Source organism: Littorina saxatilis, linkage group LG4, assembly GCF_037325665.1.
Source record: "Littorina saxatilis isolate snail1 linkage group LG4, US_GU_Lsax_2.0, whole genome shotgun sequence".
NCBI lineage: Eukaryota > Metazoa > Mollusca > Gastropoda > Littorinimorpha > Littorinidae > Littorina > Littorina saxatilis.
In genome coordinates this window covers 21,344,918-21,367,835 of record NC_090248.1, presented here as the reverse complement: position 1 = coordinate 21,367,835, position 22,918 = coordinate 21,344,918, and the positions used below count along the sequence as shown (strand labels likewise).

Below are 22,918 nucleotides of genomic sequence, written 5' to 3'. Positions count from 1 at the left end.
GATCTCGCACACACTGACTCTGTGACAAGTGCGGTCGCGGTGCACACCGTAACTTAAACAGTAACACACACACTCACATACACACTGACAAACGAAGTTGTTCACACTCACGGCACAACTGACTTGATCAGTAACTGACACCGCGCAGGGGAGACAAACGGATGCCAAAAACAGTAAACACCTATTCTTTCGTCACATCCATTATACACATGTGTTTCTTTTTTTATTTGTTTGTTTATTTTTGCCTGTTGGAATGTTTATAATTTTTTTTCTTTTTCAGTTTTAACATGAGAACACGATCATTTGTGCACGGCTACAAAATAAACGATTCCGTGTTACACTTCATGTGCACACAAAACTATAAACAAAACACTCAATGAAATCGAACAGACACGGTGTCACTGACTCAGTGAACAGAAATATACAGCACAACGCAAAAATTACACGAGGGCGTCACCCAGTCATCAAAATATCCTTGAGAGTTGTCTACCCTGGCAAATTTGTCGTCGTATTTCCAATATGGCAGCCCCCGTCTGCCGATAGGTGTTGGTGACGAAAACATTCTGTTAGAGGACGATACTAAGTTCAAAAAACACATTTCTCTGTATTCGTTTGGATTGTAATCCATCCGTGTGTATCTCGAACTTAATAGGTGTGTGGCTTAGCAAGTGTACATATCTCTGGAATTGCGAAAGTCGAAAGAGTAGCAGACGAGACAATTCTTGTCTTGTTGTCATTGGACGTTTTAGTGGATTAAAAAGTTCAGAGACGCAGCATGTCTTCAGTTGTTCTGTACTGACGCAAGGTATCTGACTTTTGCATTGAACATTTAAAGGACAGCTTGAAAACAGTATCGAGGAGACGAACAAACGGCCCCTTCCAGTTGAAAAGAAAACCATCTTTGGTGTGTGTAGCAGACGACATTTCAGACATGCATGCTGGAATCAAGAATAGCCCCGAAGTGGCTAAGAAGCTTCTGGACAGTCTTCAGAACGACCTCCGTACCATTTCTTCGGACAGCAAACGTAAACACCCGGAGGTGAAAGAGGTAAGGGGTAAAATGTTTGAGATGATCTATGCACTTTACAAACTGTAGGTGTCTGCTTGAGTGCTCCTGACCACCTGTTGTGTGTGATACCATTTGAGCATAATCTCTTCATCTCTCCCGATTAATGACACAAGCCATACGTCTAGGCTAACACATAGGCATGTGGGAGTCAATTACATTGTCCAAGTTCAATGTTGATGCTTTTTCTACGCACACCTGGCATTATATTTTCTTGTCAAAATCACTGATGCATGCAGCTTTGCCCTCTAAGAGAGAGGTGGATAGTAATACATTACGTTTTATTGATACTGTCGTGTGTGTGTGTGTGTGAGCTATTCGAAACTATTTATGATTATGCCCAGTACGTGTTCATATTAACAACGTTTTTGTCAAAACTCGACATTGACATGATCAAATGTATTAAATTTTCTTATGACATGATTCAATGTAGAATCAATGCTTAGCTTAACCACGCAGGTCAGAAGGAGTGTATGCCTTTTGTTATAGCACCCCAATTCCACGCTTTGTGTTGTTTTGTTTCAGGCGTCAGAGACCATACAGCTCAAACTTCGGACCATTTCAACAAAAAATGAAGGCAACATTATTGCAGGTAATCTTGGGGCTGGGCAGATTGTTATAATTGTGTGTGTGTGTGTGTGTGTGTGTATGCATGCGGGTGTGTGTGTGTGTGTGTGTGTGTGTGTGTGTGTGTATGTATATTCTACATGTGTGTGTGTGTGTCTGTGAATATGTGTGGGTGTCTGTGTGCATGTGTCTCTGTGTGCATAGTTATTTGAATGATACATAATACACTGCATTATTTCTGCCAGGCCTGGTTCCAGCGAGTACTGAAATAGTCAAACCTTTCGTCCTGGGATGTGAGACCAAAAATCCAAAACTGATTCCTCTCTGCCTCTCATGTGTTCAGAGACTGATCACCTATGAAGCTATTTCAACAGTAAGTGCTTGTGAAGTTTTGTTAGACAAGAGAGTGTGTGTGTGTGTGTGTGTGTGTGTGTGTGTGTGTGTGTGTATGTGTGTGTGTGTGTGTGTGAAAGGAGAGAGAGAGAGAAATAGAGAGAGCACTTGTCAGATAGTACTCCACTCAGACTCTCTTTTCACTCTGAATTTTTCCTTGAGCCTTAAAAAAATCAAGAATCTATCAACTGCATTTGTGTTTTTTTTAGGAATCTATGTGCATGTTTTTATTTTCTGATTTTCCAGTCCGCAGCGGAGCACATCATTGAGATGCTGTGGTCACTGATGGAGTCAGGACAGGAGGAACTGAAACTGCTGCAGACAGCCATCCTCCTGCTGACCACCAACTCTGTTGTCCAGCACGACGCTTTAGCCAAGGTCAGTACAAGATGACCTACACTTTATACACTGGACAGCTCAAGTTTAGCTGCTTTACAGCTAATATTTTGTTGATTCTAATCTTCTTCTTCTTCTGCGTTCCTGTCTCGATTCAACAGCTATAATGATAATGACTTGAGTGCTCAGTCCTTCATGTAAAAACAATTGTGCGCACTAGTGCACTAGACCGGCACGGTTGGCCTAGTGGTAAGGCGTCCGCCCCGTGATTGGGAGGTCGTGGGTTCGAACCACGGCCGGGTCATACCTAAGACTTTAAAATTGGCAATCTAGTGGCTGCTCCGCCTGGCGTCTGGCATTATGGGGTTAGTGCTAGGACTGGTTGGTCCTGTGTCAGAATAATGTGACTGGGTGAGACATGAAGCCTGTGCTGCGACTTCTGTCTTGTGTGTGGCGCACATTATATGTCAAAGCAGCACCGCCCTGATATGGCCCTTCGTGGTCGGCTGGGCGTTAAGCAAACAAACAAACAAACTAGTGCAGTATATGGGATCTGCCCAGGCTTTTTGCATGGGATAAAGACTGTTCCTCCACTTGGACACACCCTGACTGCCTGGTGCCAGAATTTTGTCTTACCCTTTTGTGTCTTGTCCTTGCCCATGTGTGCTATGTTGAAATGCTTCTCTGTTTTTGAGCATTACTTGGTACAGTGACCCCCTCCCCACCTCCCCCTTTTTATATTTAGTCAAGTTTTGACTAAATATTTTAACATCGAGGGGGAATCGAAACGAGGGTCGTGGTGTATGTGCGTGTGTGTGTGTGTGTGTGTGTGTGTGTGTGTGTGTGTGTGTGTGTAGAGCGATTCAGACTAAACTACTGGACCGATCTTTATGAAATTTGACATGAGAGTTCCTGGGTATGAAATCCCCGAACGTTTTTTTCATTTTTTTGATAAATGTCTTTGATGACGTCATATCCGGCTTTTCGTGAAAGTTGAGGCGGCACTGTCACGCCCTCATTTTTCAACCAAATTGGTTGAAATTTTGGTCAAGTAATCTTCGACGAAGCCCGGACTTCGGTATTGCATTTCAGATTGGTGGCTTAAAAATTAATTAATGACTTTGGTCATTAAAAATCTGAAAATTGTAAAAAAAAATAAAAATTTATAAAACGATCCAAATTTACGTTTATCTTATTCTCCATCATTTGCTGATTCCAAAAACATATAAATATGTTATATTCGGATTAAAAACAAGCTCTGAAAATTAAATATATAAAAATTATTATCAAAATTAAATTGTCGAAATCAATTTAAAAACACTTTCATCTTATTCCTTGTCGGTTCCTGATTCCAAAAACATATAGATATGATATGTTTGGATTAAAAACACGCTCAGAAAGTTAAAACAAAGAGAGGTACAGAAAAGCGTGCTATCCTTCTTAGCGCAACTACTACCCCGCTCTTCTTGTCAATTTCACTGCCTTTGCCATGAGCGGTGGACTGACGATGCTACGAGTATACGGTCTTGCTGAAAAATGGCATTGCGTTCAGTTTCATTCTGTGAGTTCGACAGCTACTTGACTAAATATTGTATTTTCGCCTTACGCGACTTGTTAATACCTCCCAAACTTTGGGAAAATACAGGTCTTAAAAAAAGAAGGAGTCTTAAAATGTGGGTACATTTACAGTGGTTACGAACAGAATATCTAAGAAAACAAGGTCAAGGGAGGGAGTCTTATATTGGGTGTGCTTTGTGTCCAGGCTGTGGTACTGTGTTTCCGTCTGCACTTCACCAAAGACAGCACCACCATCAACACGGCGGCTGCCACCATCAAACAGCTGGTCAGTGCCATACTGGACAGAGTGCTGGCCGAGGATCAGATTCCCACCACAGGTAGGTGGATGGTTGTTGTTGTGGTGCAAATAGATATCTCCTTGACAGTCTTGAGACCAAGTGTTACTATCTGCCATCTGCCTCGAGAGTCCGAGAAAAATGTCCCTCTTCCTTTTTGCTGTGATGCCCGCAGAACCCCTCCATACGGTGGTGCTTTCAGACACCTCATACGTAAACTGTTGAGAGAGAGTTCGTATCAGCTTTATATCCTACAGGCCTCTAAGTCCTTGGTGATTTGCTGCATCTTTCCACTCATCACTCCTCCCCTTTTGTTAAACCCACCTTGTTGGCCTCCCAGTGCTCCATTCAGTAGAACAGACAATTTTTGTCACTTTGTCTCATCATTGGTGTGCTTACATCATGCAGTCTCGTCTTTTTCTGTAAATATAGATCTGTTGCTGGTTTTCATAGATAGACGGTATCAAAACCGTTGAAAAAAGAATGTAAAACAGCAATGATCAAGTGTGCTGGTTTGCATTGGGTTTTATGAAGTGAAGTTCGTGACTTGCCAAAGCTATGCTCCAAAAGTTTGGTTGATGCTTCTCACAGAAGTTGATAGGTCCAATGCATTTGATTTGTTGGGTGCAGCTGATATTTGTCTGCATGAGCATAAGATAGAATATAAAGGTTCTGTTTAAATACACAAGAAACAAATGTATATATGTGTTTTCTCTGTGTCACTTTCATTGCTAAAAAAACAACACTCAAGGCAGTTGTGAAAACTTTCTCTTTTGATGCTTTTCTCATTGATACAGAACCTCCAGTGCCGCTGAACAGTGAAGAGCTGAAAGCCGGCAGCAAGACTCCACCGAAATCACTGAGACCATGTGCTGGAGATGCCTACCTACTCTTCCAGGTAAGGCCAGAAGAATTCCTTTGAAGGTGGAGTATGGCTGCCTGTATGACGGGGTGATTGAAAACGATTATACGTGTATGTGTAAATCTTCCCTTTTGGATGTTAGAATCACCTTTGTACTCAGTGGCACCGCTAGTGTAAAAGCTTTCCTTAATTGAGACCTAAGTTTCCTTCGCAAAGACTTTGCAAAGTATTTTTACTGAAAATTCAGTGCCAAAGCTTTGTGCAGTGAGATTCATGAAGTAGACTTCGCGAAGTCGACTTCACCAAATTAATATGGGTACGCTCAGGCCCCTCAAGTGAGAAGACACCTCCCATGAAAGGACACTTTTTGCTGTCCCTTTGTCCATTACCTTGACCAAACTATATACCTTTCATGACAGGCCTGCACCTGCAACGTGGGGACTTCTTCTTTTTACATTTAGTCAAGTTTTGACTAAATGTTTTAACGTAGAGGGCCCGGAATCGAGACGAGGGTCGTGGTGTATGTGTGTCTGTGTGTGTGTGCAGAGCGATTCAGAGAAAACTACTGGACCGATCTTCATGAAACTTGACATGAGAGATCCTGAGTATGGTACCTCCAGACTTTTTTTTCATTTTTTTGATAAATGTCTTTGATGACGTCATATCAGGCTTTTCGTGAAAGTTGAGGCGGCACTGTTACGCTCTCATTTTTCAACCGAATGGTGTCCTTTCATCACAGGTACGTACTGTACGTGTATGATATTTGACCAAAAAACACTGTTGAAATGTGGGGCTGTTTGTTTCCAGGACCTGTGTCAACTGGTGAACGCTGACCAGCCGTACTGGTTGGTGGGGATGACGGAGATGACCAGAACCTTTGGACTGGAGCTGCTGGAGGCTGTGCTGACCTCCTACCCTTCTATCTTCTCCGCTGTCAGTTTGGCTTAGCATTGCAATTACAGCGGAACCCCCCTTTTAAGACACCCCAATTTAAGATTCCCTCCCTTTTTAGACCTGATTTTCTCAGATTTTTTGAGGTCTTAACAATGGGCTTCCACTGTATCTCAATTTGCTTACAGTTATTACAGTTGGATGAGACATCCTTTGAAATTACAGTCAAACCTGCTCTGGTGACCACGTCTTGATAACGACAATGCACCTGCCCATTATGACCACCCCAAAGGATCCCTCACAAAGTTTTTCCCTTTATAGCCCACCTTTCCATAATGCCCACCTGTCTAGAATAACTATGACTTTATTTTGGTCCCTTGGAAGGTTGTTATAGACAGGTTCGACTGTACCTAAAGACTTATTTTGATCTGCATGGAGAATATTTCACATGGCAGACAGGATGAGGAAAATGGAATATTATATTAGTGGTGATAATAAAATAATTTTGTTTAAATTAACGTAAGGACATTTGCAATAGTAAATGCGTGGTGCCTATTTCACAGAAATGTCTTGGGAACGGTCTACAAGTGCACCTCATTCTATCCCTCATCTCATCCACCAGTATCTCCGCTTGTCCATGTTCATGCTTGTTCAGAATGGTTAAAGCTTTACTTTACACTACTCAAGTATTCTAGTAGATTGAAACCTTAGACTTTGAAATAGGCTGCATATGATGTCAGGTTGATGTTACCAAAACATTGTATTGGGAGCACCTACATTTTGAGATATTGCTCATGCACCTCATACCTGATGGCTAAATGAAATCCTGAAAGTATTTTATTTTATTGAATGATAGTACAAGTATGTTCATTATTTTTAAGGTGAAGTTACAGTAGCATTTCCAATTTTTGTTCTTTTCGAAGTTTTCCTTATTTATGTTATTACATTATTTCTTAGTTTATATATTTTTTAATCTTTTTCCCCTCTAGCATCCTGAGTTCAGCTTCATGCTGAAGGAGAAAGTGTGCCCGCTGGTGATCAAGCTGTTCTCCCCCAGCCTCAAGTACCGCCAGGGGTTACCTCCCCCTCCCTCCCCCGCCCCTGTGGAGAAGCCGTTCTTTCCCATCGTTATGCGACTGCTTCGTATCGTCAGTGTGCTCATCAAGAATTACTACTCTTTGCTGGTAAGTGAAGCTTGTACCAGGCATTGATGTTTGATGTACGAATATTGTCAGTATGTGTTCTCATAATAAAAAACGCTGGCGCTGGACCCGAGTACTCTTCAGACTGGCTCGCTCCCCCAGTATGAAAGTTTTTGTCTTGTGCACATGGATTTTAAAAAAAAAATTTTTTTTTAATTTATTTTATACAATTAAAAAAATTATTAGAGTAAAATAAAACATTAAAACGTTCATAATAAACAATAATAAACAAGAATTCAATAAAAAAATAAAAAAATAGACCGCCCATGCCGGGAATCGAACCCGGATCACTTGGATTAAAAAAATAAAATAAAAAATTTTATTTATTTTACACAATTAAAACAATTATTAGAGTGAAATAAAACATTAAAACGTTCATAATAAACAATAGTAAACAAGAATTAAAAAAAAAACAAAAAAACAAAAATAGACCGCCCATGCCGGGAATCGAACCCGGATCACTTTGGCCATAGACGGACGTGCTACGACAACTTTACTAATACTATAGTTGTGCGCCTTGAATCACTGTGTGTATCTGTCGCTCTCTCTCTTTCAGTCTCACCGAGACCAAGCACTGTATTGTAGTTTCTTTGCCGAGACCAAATGCGGCTGGCTTGCAAATCATGCTTTTCTCGTCACTGCGTGACGTGTTCGGCTCAGCCGCCTACAAGTCTCCCCTTTAGTTCAGGCTGTTCGCAAAGCGACCAGCCTCCCACCGCAAAAACTCCCCCCGTTAAGAGTCGTTTTTGTGGAATATTTCGCATTTAGGTCCCAGGTAACATTATGAAGTTTTCATACGATCAATCGGACCTATTATCAAGTTAGTGTATCAACTTTTGAACGAACTGCGCCCAGTAGTTTCCCAGCAATAAGCTGTTAAGTCGAGACAGACAGATAGACAGACACACACACACACACACACACACACACACACAGACACACAATTAAAGTCTGCTGGACCCTCCTACTGCGTACTCGGGGAAAATTATACTACTCGTTGCCGGTCAGTAAAGGCAGTATGGTTTAGAGTAAAACAAGGCATTGATCCATATTTAACACATCAATACTGAAAAAGAATCATATCTGGAAGGGGGAGGGCAGGCGGAGGTTGACTGTACTTTGTTGCTGCTGTCAGAAAATAAGCTGTTAGGGGTAAGTTACATTGTAGCTATGATACTACAGTCAAACCTGCCCTGCTCTTGATAATGACCACCTGTCCATTACCAACACCCCCAAAGGATCCCTGACGACTTTGTTGTCTTTATAATTCACCTTTCCATAGCGACCACCCTTCTCTAAAGACCACTCTTGGTGGTCGTTATAGACAGTTATGACTGTAATACATTTTTGACTCACATGCGAAGCAAAAGTGAGTCTATGTACTCACCCGAGTCGTCCGTCCGTCCGGAAAACTTTAACGTTGGATATTTCTTGGACACTATTCAGTCTATCAGTACCAAATTTGGCAAGATGGTGTATGATGACAAGGCCCCAAAAAACACACATAGCATCTTGACCTTGCTTCAAGGTCAAGGTCGCAGGGGCCATAAATGTTGCCTAAAAAACAGCTATTTTTCATATTTTTCCCATTTTCTCTGAAGTTTTTGAGATTCAATACCTCACCTATATATGATATATAGGGCAAAGTAAGCCCCATCTTTTGATACCAGTTTGGTTTACCTTGCTTCAAGGTCAAGGTCACAGGAGCTCTTCAAAGTTGGATTGTATACATATTTTGAAGTGACCTTGACCCTGAACTATGGAAGATAACTGTTTCAAACTTAAAAATTATGTGGGGCACATGTTATGCTTTCATCATGAGACACATTTGGTCACATATGATCAAGGTCAAGGTCACTGACCCTTATGAAATGTGACCAAAATAAGGTAGTGAACCACTAAAAGTGACCATATCTCATGGTAGAAAGGGCCAATAAGCACCATTGTACTTCCTATGTCTTGAATTAACAGCTTTGTGTTGCATGACCTTGGATGACCTTGACCTTGGGTCAAGGTCACGTGTATTTTGGTAGGAAAAATGTGTAAAGCATGTGAGTCGTATGGGCTTTGCCCTTCTTGTTCTTTTCTGTTGTGCAGGTGACAGAGTGTGAGATTTTCCTGTCGCTGCTGGTGAAATTTCTGGAACCAGAAAAACCCATGTGGCAGAGATGTCTGGCATTAGAAGTGCTGCACAAACTGTCTGTTCAACCTGAACTTATCAAGTGAGTTAATGTTTCGCTGCTTTTAAAGGTTTAACAGTACAGTGGTACCTGCGAAGGAAAGGACAGCAGAAGGTACATGTCCTCTTATTGGACTGTGTGCAGTTAAAAATCAGAAGATCATGAGGAAACAATTAGCTTTACAATATATGATGAGCACAACTAATGAAAATGAAATGGAAAACACATTTTCAGAGCGTGAGAAGGATTAGGTCTGATGATTTTTTTGACAGCCTTTTTCTCTTTCTAATTTTGTGAGTTAAAGGCAAACATTGATTTGTGGAACGGGGTAGGGTATATTAAGGGTGTGTGGGAGGGGGGCGCTTGGAAAAAGCATACATAGGGAATAATCCCGTTCATGTTGATCCTTATTCAAGGGAGGCAACTTTTAGACTAGTTTTGGTTTGTTATCTTGTGGTTGTTTCCCTTCAATTGTACTTCACTTGTGAGGGACTGCAGATTCTTCTACATGTATTATATATTCATTGTCAGTGTCATGTACACACATAATTATGCCTGCAAGATCCATGCTGAGAAAATGTTGCTTATAAATTGACAACATGACACTAACAGAAGAATGTTTATTCAAGCAGATGGTTTTAGTCTGTGCAAACTTTGCAGGAATTTTTGCGAGAGCTACGACATGAAGCAGCATTCTACCAAGGTTTTCCGTGACATTGTCAACGCCCTGGGCGCCTTCATTCAGTCACAGTTCATGAACGCTCCCGGTGGACCAGCTTCACAGTCAGGTGAGGCACTTTTTCGTACTTTAGTGGTGTTGCAAGATAAAAGAATAATAATAAGGGTATTTATATGGCGCAAATCCTAATATAGTTCTAAGCGCCTTTCAATTAATGTTCTATATAATAAATCTTCATTGAAGCAACAATATACATTATATTTAAGAATCTTCAAATTAAAGAAACGGTGATTTAATTGTTATAGTTTGGTAGGAGTGGCAAAGTTATAGTTTTGTTGGAGAGACAAAGTTATAGTTTTACTGAAGAGGCAAAGTTTTTAGTTTTATGCTCATAAAGATCTTTGAGACTTTTTTTTCTTGAAAATTATGGAGTACAATTCTTTCCGTGTTTGTGTAATCAGAGGAGGAAGCAATTTGTTGTTGTAGTTGGTGGTGTACGTTTTTGTGTTCTTGTAGCTAGAATAGATTGGGTTTGTAGGAACTGATTAGAATAAATGAGTGCAACAAATTGTACTGTGTAACATGGTTTTAGATATAGGAAATTGTGAACAGGGTATGCACTGACACAACACAATGTGAAACCGGCCACTGATCTACAATACCGGCACGGTTGGCCTAGTGGTAACTCGCGTCCGCCCCGTGATCGGGAGGTCGTGGGTTCGAACCCCGGCCGGGTCATACCAAAGACTTTAAAATTGGCAATCTAGTGGCTGCTCCGCCGGGCGTCTGGCATTATGGGGTTAGTGCTAGGACTGGTTGGTCCGGTGTCAGAATAATGTGATTGGGTGAGACATGAAGCCTGTGCTGCGACTTCTGTCTTGTGTGTGGCGCACGTTATATGTCAAAGCAGCACCGCCCTGATATGGCCCTTCGTGGTCGGCTGGGCGTTAAGCAAACAAACAAACAAACAAACTAACAAACTGATCTACAATAAAATGGATTAATTGTCAAGGATGCACAAAGAAAAAGGTTCAAGAATGCTTTGCTATATGTGATTTTCATTATTCTCTGTAGGTTCCAAGTTACCAGATACACAAGGAACGCCCCCAGCTATGGTTGCTGGTATGCCTGTCGGGGGAGGAGTCAGCCCCCAGCCCGCCTTCATGTACCGGGGAGTGTGGATACCACTGGTGGTCTCCATTCCTACTGGACAGACCAGATCTGTTTTGTGAGTACTGGGGTGATGTGCACGAGAAAGTCACCAACCAGGTGGGAGACCAGCCGCAGGGGTCAGATTGGTTGAAATTGAGGTTTGTTTGTGATTTCAACCAACTGGACCCCGCAGCTGGTTCCCACCGGGTCAGTAACTTTCTCATACACTTCAGCCCTGGAATCCACATGTGTATACTCTGGATTTAGTTAAGGGGCTGAAAAAGACGGCATGGGGGGGGGGGGGGGGGGGGGGGGGTGTGTGTGACTTTGTAACAAACAAGCCAATATTGTGTCTGTAATGGGTTTTTGCAGTGGATGCCAGATGGTTAAAATATTGCAAGCACCAGCCAATAGGTGTGGCTTTTGTCCGTGTTTGTATACGGGCATGGAGATACTCGCAGCCAGTACTGATCAGAAACTGGTGCAGTAATAATCGATGAAACAATACCAATTATGGCCGGTATTGTCTATTTAAATGCAGCTCTAATTTTTGTATGCCATATAAATGGTAAAGTCTCAGCTACGGGCATCTGAACGACATTGACAAGATAAAACATTGTTAGATTAATATTTATATGCTGCTTCATTTATCAGCATGCACTCTCTTATGATTAGCTGTCAGAAGAATGATATTATATTTGTGTACGTGGTAATACTTATTGGACTCATAAAGTGCTGAACTAATTAACCATTGATTGCGTAGTGTTTGCTTGACCATGACTCATAAAGTGCTGAACTAATTAACCATTGATTGCGTAGTGTTTGCTTGACCATGACTCATAAAGTGCTGAACTAATTAACCATTGATTGCGTAGTGTTTGCTTGACCATGAGTACTTATTGGACTCATAAAGTGCTGAACTAATTGACCACTGATTGCGTACTGACTCCCTACTGCACGGTTTCAGCCTGGAGATGCTGGACAAGATTGACCACCCCATGATACCTGATGGCTTCGGTGTGTCCATCGCCTTCTACTGCCTGCTGGAGATCGTCAACAGCGTCAGGGTTCTCATCCTGGGGGATGTGGAGGAGAAGGGCAAAGGCAAAGGCAGGCTTCCTGGAGGTATGTTTGTCAAGATACAGTGGAACCCTTCTTTTAAGACCCCTCAATTTAAGACTCCCCCCCCCCCCCTTTTAAGACCTTACTTTTTCAGATTTTTTGTTCTTAACCTCTGTGTACTTACCTCCATTTTAAGACCTAATTTGCTCAGAGTTATGGATGTCTTGAAAGGGCGGTTCCAATTTTATTCCATTTGGAAATTTTTTTAAAAAAACACCCGAAAAGCCCATTTTAGGCGCCTCAGTAGCTCAGTTGGAAGAGCACTACACTTTCGCACTGGTCAACTTCATGTGGGGACTCAGAGATGCTATCCATGTCCTACCCCTGTGTCGCAGCTGTGGCACGTAAAAGATCTTGGTCATTTTGCCAGAAGTGCAGGTGGCTGATTATACCTAAACATGCACGTACACTTGAGTATCGCGACTCTTGTTGCTGCTAACTTTTCACGGGGTAAGTGACCTGATGATGGGATCAAAAAAAATTGTGAAAATGAAAATAAAAATGTACGTTAATGAGGTGAAACATATCTGGCATTCAATGAACAGTTAGTTTTCATTTTTCATTTTTATTTTCATTATTTTATTGTCCCATCGCTGGGAAATTCAGGTCGCTTCCTCCCAGTGGAAAGCTAGCAGCTACAGAGTTGCGCTACCCAGGTGTCAGCATGTTTAGGTATAATCATCCTCCTGCACTTATGGCAGAATGACTGAGGTCTTTTACGTGCCACAGTGGTGACACGGGGCTGGAACATGGATACCGTCTCTGAGTATGCACATAAAGTTGACCTGTGTCTGTCCCGGCCCGGATTCGAAGCTCTGACCCTGGGATCACAAATCCAGTGCTCTATCAACCTTTGATTTTTCATGCAGCTTTGTAAGTCACAATCCAAATTTCAGCTAATTGTAAATATTGCCTTGTGGCACACAGTAACACACAGAGAAGGACCGTACAGCCCATGCACTTTATGTTTCCAGCCAATAAGGAGCTGAATGAAGAGCTGATCAACTCCTCATGGTGTGGGATGCTAGCTGCTCTCTCACTTTTGCTGGATGCCAGGTAAAATAGCTGTTCACTTAAATCTGAGATGTGTGTGGGTTTTTTTTCCCCCCAGAAATTATATTGTAAAAGTTTTCTTTCTGTGACACTAAAAATTGCATTAAAAAAATCATTGTGTGTTACAGCCTTTTTTGAATTTTGTATTTGCTTTTTTTTTGGCAGATTTGTTTTTAAGGCTAAAAAGTCGGTACAATGTACTTGCATTAACATTAGTTTTAATAAATGTCTTTTTTTGTAACCGAACCCATCATCTGTTTTTTAATCTGGAGTAAATTGTGATATATTATATATTATAGTCCAATTTAGATTACAATTTGTTCTTATCCTTTCATCAGTACGGATGAGAGTGCTACAGAGTCCATCCTGAAGTGCATGGAGACGTACGCCAACCTGTGCGGTCACCTGGGAATGATGACGCCCCGAGACGCATTTATCACAGCTCTCTGCAAGGCCTCCCTGCCTCCCCACTACACTCTCACCATCCTCAACACCCACAACGCTTCTAGTCCTAAATGTAGGCTTACAGAACACAAAATTAAAACTGTTATCATTTCTTGCAAATAACCTACATTAAAGAGTATATAGGCTTATGTTGCTTGAATTATGAAATGCGAGAAATGTAAAGAATCTTTTCAGATCAGGATCTATACTAGTCAAAATGGGAAGGCTGATTTGATTTGCCCTGGAGACTTGAAGAATAGAATTGATGTATGGGATGAAAAGTGTGGCCCGGAAAGATTGAAAAAATCAAACAAACCAGGACTTACATTAAAACAAAAAACATTCTTTTTATCATTAGCCGATATCTTCTTGTTGTGACATATACATTTACCACACCTACTGTACCCCTTTACTGGCATAGTAGCCATGACACAGAGTGAGACAGTCCTACGTTTGTGGTATACATTAACTTTTGTTTTCTTTTTTTTAGCACTGAATCGCACATCGAGCCAGGAATTTCAGTATGCCATGGAGCCAATAGAGAGGAGCCAGGTGGTTGCCGTGGGAACAGCTCTTCCAACAGCCTCCCTCCCCGCTGGTGCTCACCAAGGGCCTGTTATGGTGTGTTTATAACTGTTGGATGTTTTCTTCCTTGTATCTTTATTTTTTAATTTCCCAAAATTTAAATAGTTTCATTAAGTTATTTAATTTTTTCTTCTTTTTAATTCATTCTATATTTGACTTAATGTAATTGCGGTAGAGTTGACTGGGAATCACGACAGAGCCGAGGATGGATGGGTGTGTGTGTGTCTGTGTGTCTGTGTGTCTGTGCGTGTGCATGCGTGCGTGTGTGTATGTGTGTGTGTGTGTGGGTGTGTGTGCGCTTACAAGTGTGTGTGTGTGTGTGTGTGTGTGTGTGTGAGTGTAGAGCAATTTGCAGAAAAACTGACAAATTGTTTAATTATTACTTGTTAATCACATTGCAATAACAGATATAAAAATGGTTCCATTGCCAGAGCTGCCAACTGTCAGTGTAGCATGCTACGTTGTAACAGAAATGGCTACATGTTACGCCAAGCTAAAAATTGGTAAACTCAAACAAATAATCACAGGTATGCAACAGTTCATTCTTTCTTGAGAGTCCGAGCTGGAATTAACATCGGATTTCTTCAATACATATTCAGCGAAGAAAAAAAAAAGAAGCACTGGATATATAATCCACAGACCTCATGAAATATTGTGCTTCTGATACACCCTTTCCAACCTACAATACTCTTCTGGCTGCAGTACTGTACATGAATATTGGATGACATAAACGTTTCAAATATGCTTTGTGTGTGATATTTCAGCTGACAGCAAAGAACATCCAGTGTATGCGAGCCCTGCTGAGTCTTGCTCACTGTCACGGGGGAATCCTTGGCACCGCCTGGCACCTGGTGCTCGCCACTCTGCAGGTATAGGGGAAACATTTTTTCTCTCTTTAATGATCGATATACGATACAGTGGAAACCCTCTATTAAGACCCCCCAATTTAAGACTTCCTCCGTTTTAAGACCTTATTTTTTCAGATGTGCTGTTCATAACCTCTGTGGATATACCTCCATTTTAAGACTCTCTCGGTTTTAAGACCTGATTTTCTCAGAATTTTTAGGTTGTAAAAGGGGGGTTCCACTTAACCGATACAGCGTGGCAGTGACCTTAAGACTAATTTTGTACTCCTGATTAATTGAAGTCACAGAGACAAATTTCGTTCTCGAAATTCTTTGTCACTACCTCGCAAGACATGCTGATGAATGGCAAACATTTTCTTGTGTGACGCCATTATTCACATGTGTCTTTTTGAACTTTGTTTGGCTTTGGACGTCAGAGATTTTATTGAGTCACTTGAGAAAAAGTGACTCTATGTAATCGGTCAGTGTTAGTCTGTCCGGCCGGCCGGCCGGCCGGCCGTCCGGCCGGCCGGCCGTCCGTAGACACCACCTTAACGTTGGACTTTTCTCGGAAACTATCAAAGCGATCCGGCTCATATTTTGTTTAGTCGTGACCTCCAATGACCTCTACACTTTAACGATGGTTTTGTTGACCTTTGACCTTTTTCAAGGTCACAGGTCAGCGTCAAAGGAAAAATTAGACATTTTATATCTTTGACAAAGTTCATCGGATGTGATTGAAACTTTGTAGGATTATTCTTTACATCAAAGTATTTACATCTGTAGCCTTTTACGAACGTTATCAGAAAAACAAGGGAGATAACTAGCCTTTTCTGTTCGGCAACACACAACTTAACGTTGGGCTTTTCTCGGAAACTATAAAAGTGACCGGGCTCAAATTTTATGTGAACGTGACTCCCAGTGACCTCTACACTTTGACGTCTGCTTTGGTGACCTTTGACCTTTTTCAAGGTCACAGGTATGTCTTGAAGAAAAAAAATTGAAATATCATATCTCTGAAACTATTCATCGGATTTGATTCAAACTTTATAGGATTATTCTTTACATCAAATTATTTACATCTGTATTGTGTTGTGAATAGCAATTTCTTCCTGTCCATCTGATGCCTCATATAATATTCAGAACTGCGAAAGTGACTCGATCGAGCGTTTGCTCTTCTTGTTTTGAAAGAGAGGGTCAAAAAGAGAAGTCTTGTTTTTGATAATCAATATTGTATTATATCTGTATAAAGATACTGATCAAGAGAAAAAATATTCTAACAAGTAATTTACATTGTTTCTGTTTTTCTTGTGTTTTGACAATAAAGTGTACTGTCGATGTTGATTAAAGATCAGATATATCTTCCGTTTGGTAAGAAACCTTGCAGTTTTACAAATAATTTATGTACAGCAGGAGTATATTAAGATTTAGTTTAAAAAAGAAAAAGGAAAAGAACCTTTGCTTTAAATTGTACGTGTACATCCCTCTTGTACTGTACGGAGCTGTAAGATATTTTTAAATTCATTCAGAAAGGTTACGAAACATATGAGTGAGCTAGACTTTTTCACCTTGATGTTGAAAGCAGCTCACACATTTACCAGCTTTAAAATCAAGCGTGTCTGCTTACTGATGGTTCTTCTTTTAGTGTGAGTATTCTGTTATGGGCAGCTATATCAGGGAGAATGCCAAGTTGAGGAGGTAGATATAAGGCGTAGACAAAACTATTAACAGTTTCCGGTTCCCTGACCGAACCTTTCTTTTTCTCCTGACCCTGGAACTTTTTTTGTTTTGTTTTCATCTTTCAACAGAACTTGATTTGCAGACTGCATAAGGGAAGCTCCTCTTTTCTGACATCTAGGGTACACAAATTCTGACCAGCGAAAAACCTTGAAAAAAACACAAAAACAACTTCAATTAAAAAACCAAATCTGATGTACCTACTGAAATATTTTTTGACTTGTCATTGGAAACAAACAGTTTTGGCGGGCCTTTGACAAAGTGTTGATCACTGCATTCATTCTTCTCCTTTCACAGCACCTGGTGTGGATCCTTGGCCTGAAGCCGTCCAACGGGGGCAGTCTGAAAGCCGGTCAGCAGATCACTGAAGCCACTAGCACTGTCATCACCACCGCTGTCATGGCCGACCTGCCTGTGCTGTCTGCCATGCTGTCACGTCTCTTTGAAAGCTCACAGTGAGTTTATTTGATGCATTTTTTTTAAAGCTGTTGATCAGCATGCGATCAGGATTTAAACCTGGCGCTTCCTTATTGGTGTGTTCCCAGAGAACAGGACATTTATTTGCCACGACAACGTCAGATGGAACCGAACCACTGAACATTTTCAAAATCCATTGTTTCTTTAATTTGGGACACAGGAATGCAGAAGAAGAAGTTCCCAGGAAACTTGGCCTTTAGAGTTTAGGATTTAAGTCTTTTGTTGCACAACTTCTAATACAATGTGCAAACTTTACCCCCACAAACCTCAGAAGTTTCTGCTATTTGATCATTGCTAGTCTTTTGGATCATTCACAAGATATATAGGGAGGACTGTTAAGGGAATGGCGATTTTGAAAAGGGCGGCATCCTACTGTAGCATTTGTTTTGTCCAAGAACTGTAATACTCCATCATGAAGAGTGTGACATTCATTGAAAGTTGTACCAATTAAGCTTTAGTTGCGTCCACTTTTGTCTGAAACATTCATTACAAGTAGCTTTGAGCTTCTAGTTGTGGACAGAGAGGCACATGGGATGAAAGAGAAAAAGAACATGACTACTTCTTAATTCTTAGTACTTTCCATTTCTTTGTTCTTCTCTCAGCAAAACAACCAAACTACAAAATATACAGCAGGACCCATCTCTTAAGATCCCCTGATTTGTAAGACTTTCTCTCTTTTAAGACCTTGCTGTTTGAGATTTTCTCTTCACATCTTTCTTTATTTGGTGTTTAACGTCGTTTTCAACCACGAAGGTTATATCGCGACGGGCCGGGAAAGGGGGGAGATGGGATAGAGCCACTTGTTAATTGTTTCTTGTTCACAAAAGCACTAATCAAAAATTTGCTCCAGGGGCTTGCAACGTAGTACAATATATTACCTTACTGGGAGAATGCAAGTTTCCAGTACAAAGGACTTAACATTTCTTACATACGGCTTGACTAAAATCTTTACAAAAATGGACTATATTCTATACAAGAAACACTTAACAAGGGTAAAAGGAGAAACAGAATCCGTTAGTCGCCTCTTACGACATGCTGGGGAGCATCGGGTAAATTCTTCCACCTAACCCGCGGGGGGTTTCTCTTCACAACCTCCGTAAATTTACCTTCATTTTGAGATGCAATCCCTCCTTTTAAGACCTGATTTTCTCAGATTTTTCAAGGCCTTAAAGCTAGTGGGGTTCCACTAAAGCAGTTCAAAATCTTTGTTATGCTGGTATGTCTCTTTTTCCAAGACTCGGGACAGACAGACACCAGTGTTGAACTGTGTAAAACTGCGCATCAAATAATCCATCTATGCTGTCCAAAAGAAATCACAGAAAGTTTACAATTGCCTCTATCTACTATATATATATAGGAATGGATGTACGTGTGTGTGTGTGTGTCTGTGGTCGCCATACCTCAGAGTCTGCAAGAGGCAGGAACAAGATAGTGTGCATGCAGATGTGCACCTGGGTTTTAGTTTCTCGATTCATTGTTTCCTTTCTCAGATAATGAACCTCCCCATTGGGCATTGTTGAATACAGGTAACTCTTGCTTTGTTATCCATGGGCGGGAGGTAACTCTTATAACAGCATACCGCATTTAAGGGTGTTACTTGATCAGTTGAACCTGCTGCTCAATTATCTGGAATTTTCTCAAGGAAGGAAGGTAACTCATTCCATAAAAACCATGTAAGCAGGAATTGAATTTATGGTGACACTGAGTGGGCAGCACATGCCTTCACATGCTTTTGAGGCCATAAAGTATTGTAAATATCCTAAAGTTTTGAATTTATATAAGCAAGGGAGATAACTCATTTCCCCCAAAAGTTTGATTTGGAGTTTTACTTTCACATTGTTGATATAGAATTCAGACAACTCCCGTGTGATGGTTCTTGGAATAAAGTCCTAAGGGCTCTGCAAATGTCTGGGCGAAACCGGGCCCTGAATGCTAGTTTTAAAAAGTTCCCTGCTGCGGACATTTGTGATTCACTCATGGGATATAAAGACTGCATCCTCGCTGATGGATCTGATCATTTGGCATATAAATCCCTGTCTTGACAGTCCAAAACATGAATGTTTTCACTCTGTAAATCTGAAACAGACAGACTGCTAATGTTCCAAAATCAAAAATAACAAACAAGAAAGATTAGTTTATGGAATGTTTACTTACAGACTGAATTTTTCATTTTGTCTTATAATGAAACGTTCCACAAAGTAACCTTTGATGTCACTCTGGGCAAAGCCTCTGGGTGTTGTCTTTCACATTCTTAGGTGTCTCGAGATGGCTATGATTTTTATTTTATGGGTGAAATGTTGAATTTTAATGTCCAGTGCAGTTTGTAAAGCGCCCGGATACTGCCATTTGCTAGTGAAAAGCGCTATAGAAGAATGTTGATTATTATTATTAATGCATGTGAGTCATCAGCGTGGGTGCAACTCATTCACGTTCTGCTGCAATCCCATTTTCTGTTTAAAAAAAAGTGTAGATGTTTTTAGCTTCTTCTGACGGATCTTATTGCTTTTGTTTGAAAAACTTACAAAGTTTTTGCTTACAAGTTTCAGAGGAGTGAGAATTATGTTTGTTATTTAGAGCATCATTTTTTTGTGTTTCTCTGGAAACTTTATTCTTATTTGTTGATGCACATGTGAAGAAATTAAGCCAAAGATTCTTTAAAAGATTAGCTCATCTTTTTTCTGGCTCCTTTGAAATGATCTTAAAGACTGTCATTTGAAATCAGGCTTATAAGTTGTAGAAGAAAAAAAGGAATATCTTCAGATATCCTAATGTAGTTTTGTGATTGTAGACCTGGTTGTAATCGTGGGTTTGTGCCCAAGAAAAGCCTAATACCTTCTCTGAAGTTGAAAGGTAACCAAGAATCTGGATCAGTCAAAACTTTAAGAAAACAAAATCTGCAGAGTAAGATTATAACTTTTGTTCTTTCTTATATGACAACTTTAAAATGGTATGACAGCATCACAGCAATGAGGTGGGCGACCCTTCCTGCTTCTCTGTCTCATTCTTTCCTGTCATTTACGAAAGTATGACGTGTCCTTATTTGTATCCATTTAGCTGGCTATGCTGGTAGAACACAGCTGTTCCCAAGGCTTCATTTCTGCTTCCTTAGCTGCAGGCTATTTAGCTATTTAGCACCCATCCTTTCCCCACAGCAGAGATAACACAGCAGCTAGTATCTCTCTCAGGGCTATGCACTGATCAGGCCAATCTCCCAGTATAGCACGGAAGCAGTTGGGTATAACAGGCAAGCGAGCTTAACAGTGTGCTGGCTGCAGCTGTTGGTAGCCAAACTATTCTCTCTGCTGGGCTATTTTTAACTCACACTAAAACACAAGCTAGGAACAGCCGTGAGAAGCAAATGGGTTTGTTCTAGAATCAGAGCAAGTTGGGTGCTTCCACACTGGAACGCAAATTAACTTGCTTTTGATTTGGTAGTGCTATTTTGTTTGGATTTAACAAGAACATTCTCTATGTCTTTCTCTTTTCGTCCAGAACTTTGGGGTCATTGTCTTTGTAAATTCATCGGTTTGTGTTTCTTTATATAAAGGAGAATTGTTTTATATTTGCTTTTAACTGAAGTAAATGGTTTAACCTGACCTTAGTGACTGGTTTATTTTATTTGTAAAAGGATTTGTGCAGTTTTGCTGTGATAAAATCAGTGTCTAAATCATGTTTTTAACATGCAGCTAGGATCCCCTTATCTCTCTGATCATTTTCGGCAGTTTTCCCTGCTTTTGTTGTATCCACTCAGTTCCTCAAGTCACAACAAATAGACATATGTTGCATCCAAGAGACCCATCTCAACAGCTCCCATAGATTCTCTGTAAGAGGATATGAAACACATCGATTTGACCGGGAAAACAGACCAAAAGGTGGAGTCCTAACTCTGGTAAAAACCAACCTGTCTTCCATAGAGGTGCAAAGATCAGAAGATGCTGACATGGAATTCATCACCGTGAAGCTCATTCTCCCAGAAAGAAACCTGACCATTTGCAACCTCTACAGTCCGCCCAACAAGATGATGCAACTTCACTGTCTTCGACCTGGCACTGAAGACTGGATTGTAGTTGGCGACTTCAACAGCCACTCCCCCAGCTGGGGTTATCCAAGTCTGGATGCAAAAGGAGAAGTGGAAGACTGGCTCATCGAAAACCAGCTGGTCCTTGTCAACAAGCCTGATGATCCCCCAACCTTCTATTCCAGAGTGTGGAAGAAGACCAGCACACCTGATCTTGCCATAGCCACTGACAACGTCCACAAGATCACGAAGAGAGAGGTCAGCGAGCAACTTGGAGGCAGTGACCACAAACCCACAATCCTGACCATTGCCAAGCAGGTCATCCCCAGCACAGGGAAACTGCCGCCCAGTTGGAACTACAAGAAAGCCAACTGGATGCTCTTCAGCCAACTCACTGACCTCTACACAAAGTCCATCACCTTCGATAGGCACAGTGTCGACAGGAACGCCTCCATGTTCAACTCCGCCATACTCCAGGCAGCGAAAAAGTCCATTCCAAGAGGCAGGTGGCGTGACTACAAACCGTACTGGAACAACGCCCTGGAAGAGTTGCACAAGAAGCTGAGCGAAGCGAGAGAAAACATGGAGAAGGACCCTACACCTGAAAATGTGGCGCGACACTCGCAGATAAGGACAGACTTTGACAAAGAAAAGCAGCGCCAAACCCAGAACAGCTGGAGAGAGAAAACGGCCTCCTTAAACATGGAGAAAGACACTCAAAAGCTATGGCAGCTGACTAAGACACTGAACGAGGGCAACTCTGGGAGGAGGAAGGTCACCCTCCACACTAACACCGGAGATGTCACAGGCAAAACAGCCGCAAATGTCTTCGCCAAAGCTTTTGAGGCGGATAGTACAGTGACGGTCCCTGCTGACAGACTGAAGGATGTCAGAAGCCAGACTCGAGCTGCACTTCACAACACAGCAAGTACTGATTTGGACCCATGCATGACCGAACGTCTGATCCTCCGTGAGCTGGAAGAAGCACTGAGAAAGCTGAAGCAGAAGAAGGCCCCAGGCCCTGATGGCATCTCCAACGACATGTTGAAGCACCTCGGCCCTGGTGCAAAGCGATTCCTTCTGTCCATCTACAACCAGAGCTGGTCGACAGGCACTGTGCCTCCGAGTTGGAAAGTCGCCCTTATAAGACCCATCCCGAAGAAAGGAAAGGATAAGCGTGACCCATCCAGCTATCGACCCATCAGCCTACTCTGTTGCGTTGGAAAGCTTCTGGAAAGGATCGTGAACAAGAGACTGCTGTCGCTTCTTGAGTCCAGATCTTTCCTTGCACCCACCCAAACAGGCTACCGGCAACATCGCAGCACCGAAGACCAGCTTGCCCTCTTGACGCAGGAGATTGAAGATGCCTTCCAAGAGAAAAAGAAGGTCCTGGCAGTGTTCTTTGATCTGTCCCGGGCCTTCGACACAGTCTGGAAGGAAGGGCTGCTACTGAAGC

The 22,918-nt window shown here is 41.5% G+C and overlaps 1 protein-coding gene across 1 annotated transcript in view; it reads left to right on the top strand.

The window, feature by feature from the left end:
• Positions 1-518: 518 nt before the first annotated feature.
• The window catches only part of LOC138964211 (protein MON2 homolog), a 625,692-nt gene continuing 603,292 nt past the window's right edge, over positions 519-22,918 (top strand). The window contains exons 1-17 of the mRNA XM_070336107.1: positions 519-1,048; positions 1,592-1,658; positions 1,879-2,006; positions 2,273-2,404; positions 4,125-4,257; positions 5,013-5,113; positions 5,885-6,010; positions 6,958-7,152; positions 9,268-9,392; positions 10,011-10,138; positions 11,104-11,257; positions 12,149-12,306; positions 13,278-13,359; positions 13,695-13,873; positions 14,291-14,421; positions 15,150-15,254; positions 17,265-17,422. Of these exons, the coding sequence (XP_070192208.1) occupies positions 932-1,048; positions 1,592-1,658; positions 1,879-2,006; positions 2,273-2,404; positions 4,125-4,257; positions 5,013-5,113; positions 5,885-6,010; positions 6,958-7,152; positions 9,268-9,392; positions 10,011-10,138; positions 11,104-11,257; positions 12,149-12,306; positions 13,278-13,359; positions 13,695-13,873; positions 14,291-14,421; positions 15,150-15,254; positions 17,265-17,422 (2,219 nt within the window). The 5' untranslated portion in view covers positions 519-931. The remainder of the gene's footprint in view (positions 1,049-1,591; positions 1,659-1,878; positions 2,007-2,272; positions 2,405-4,124; positions 4,258-5,012; positions 5,114-5,884; positions 6,011-6,957; positions 7,153-9,267; positions 9,393-10,010; positions 10,139-11,103; positions 11,258-12,148; positions 12,307-13,277; positions 13,360-13,694; positions 13,874-14,290; positions 14,422-15,149; positions 15,255-17,264; positions 17,423-22,918) is intronic.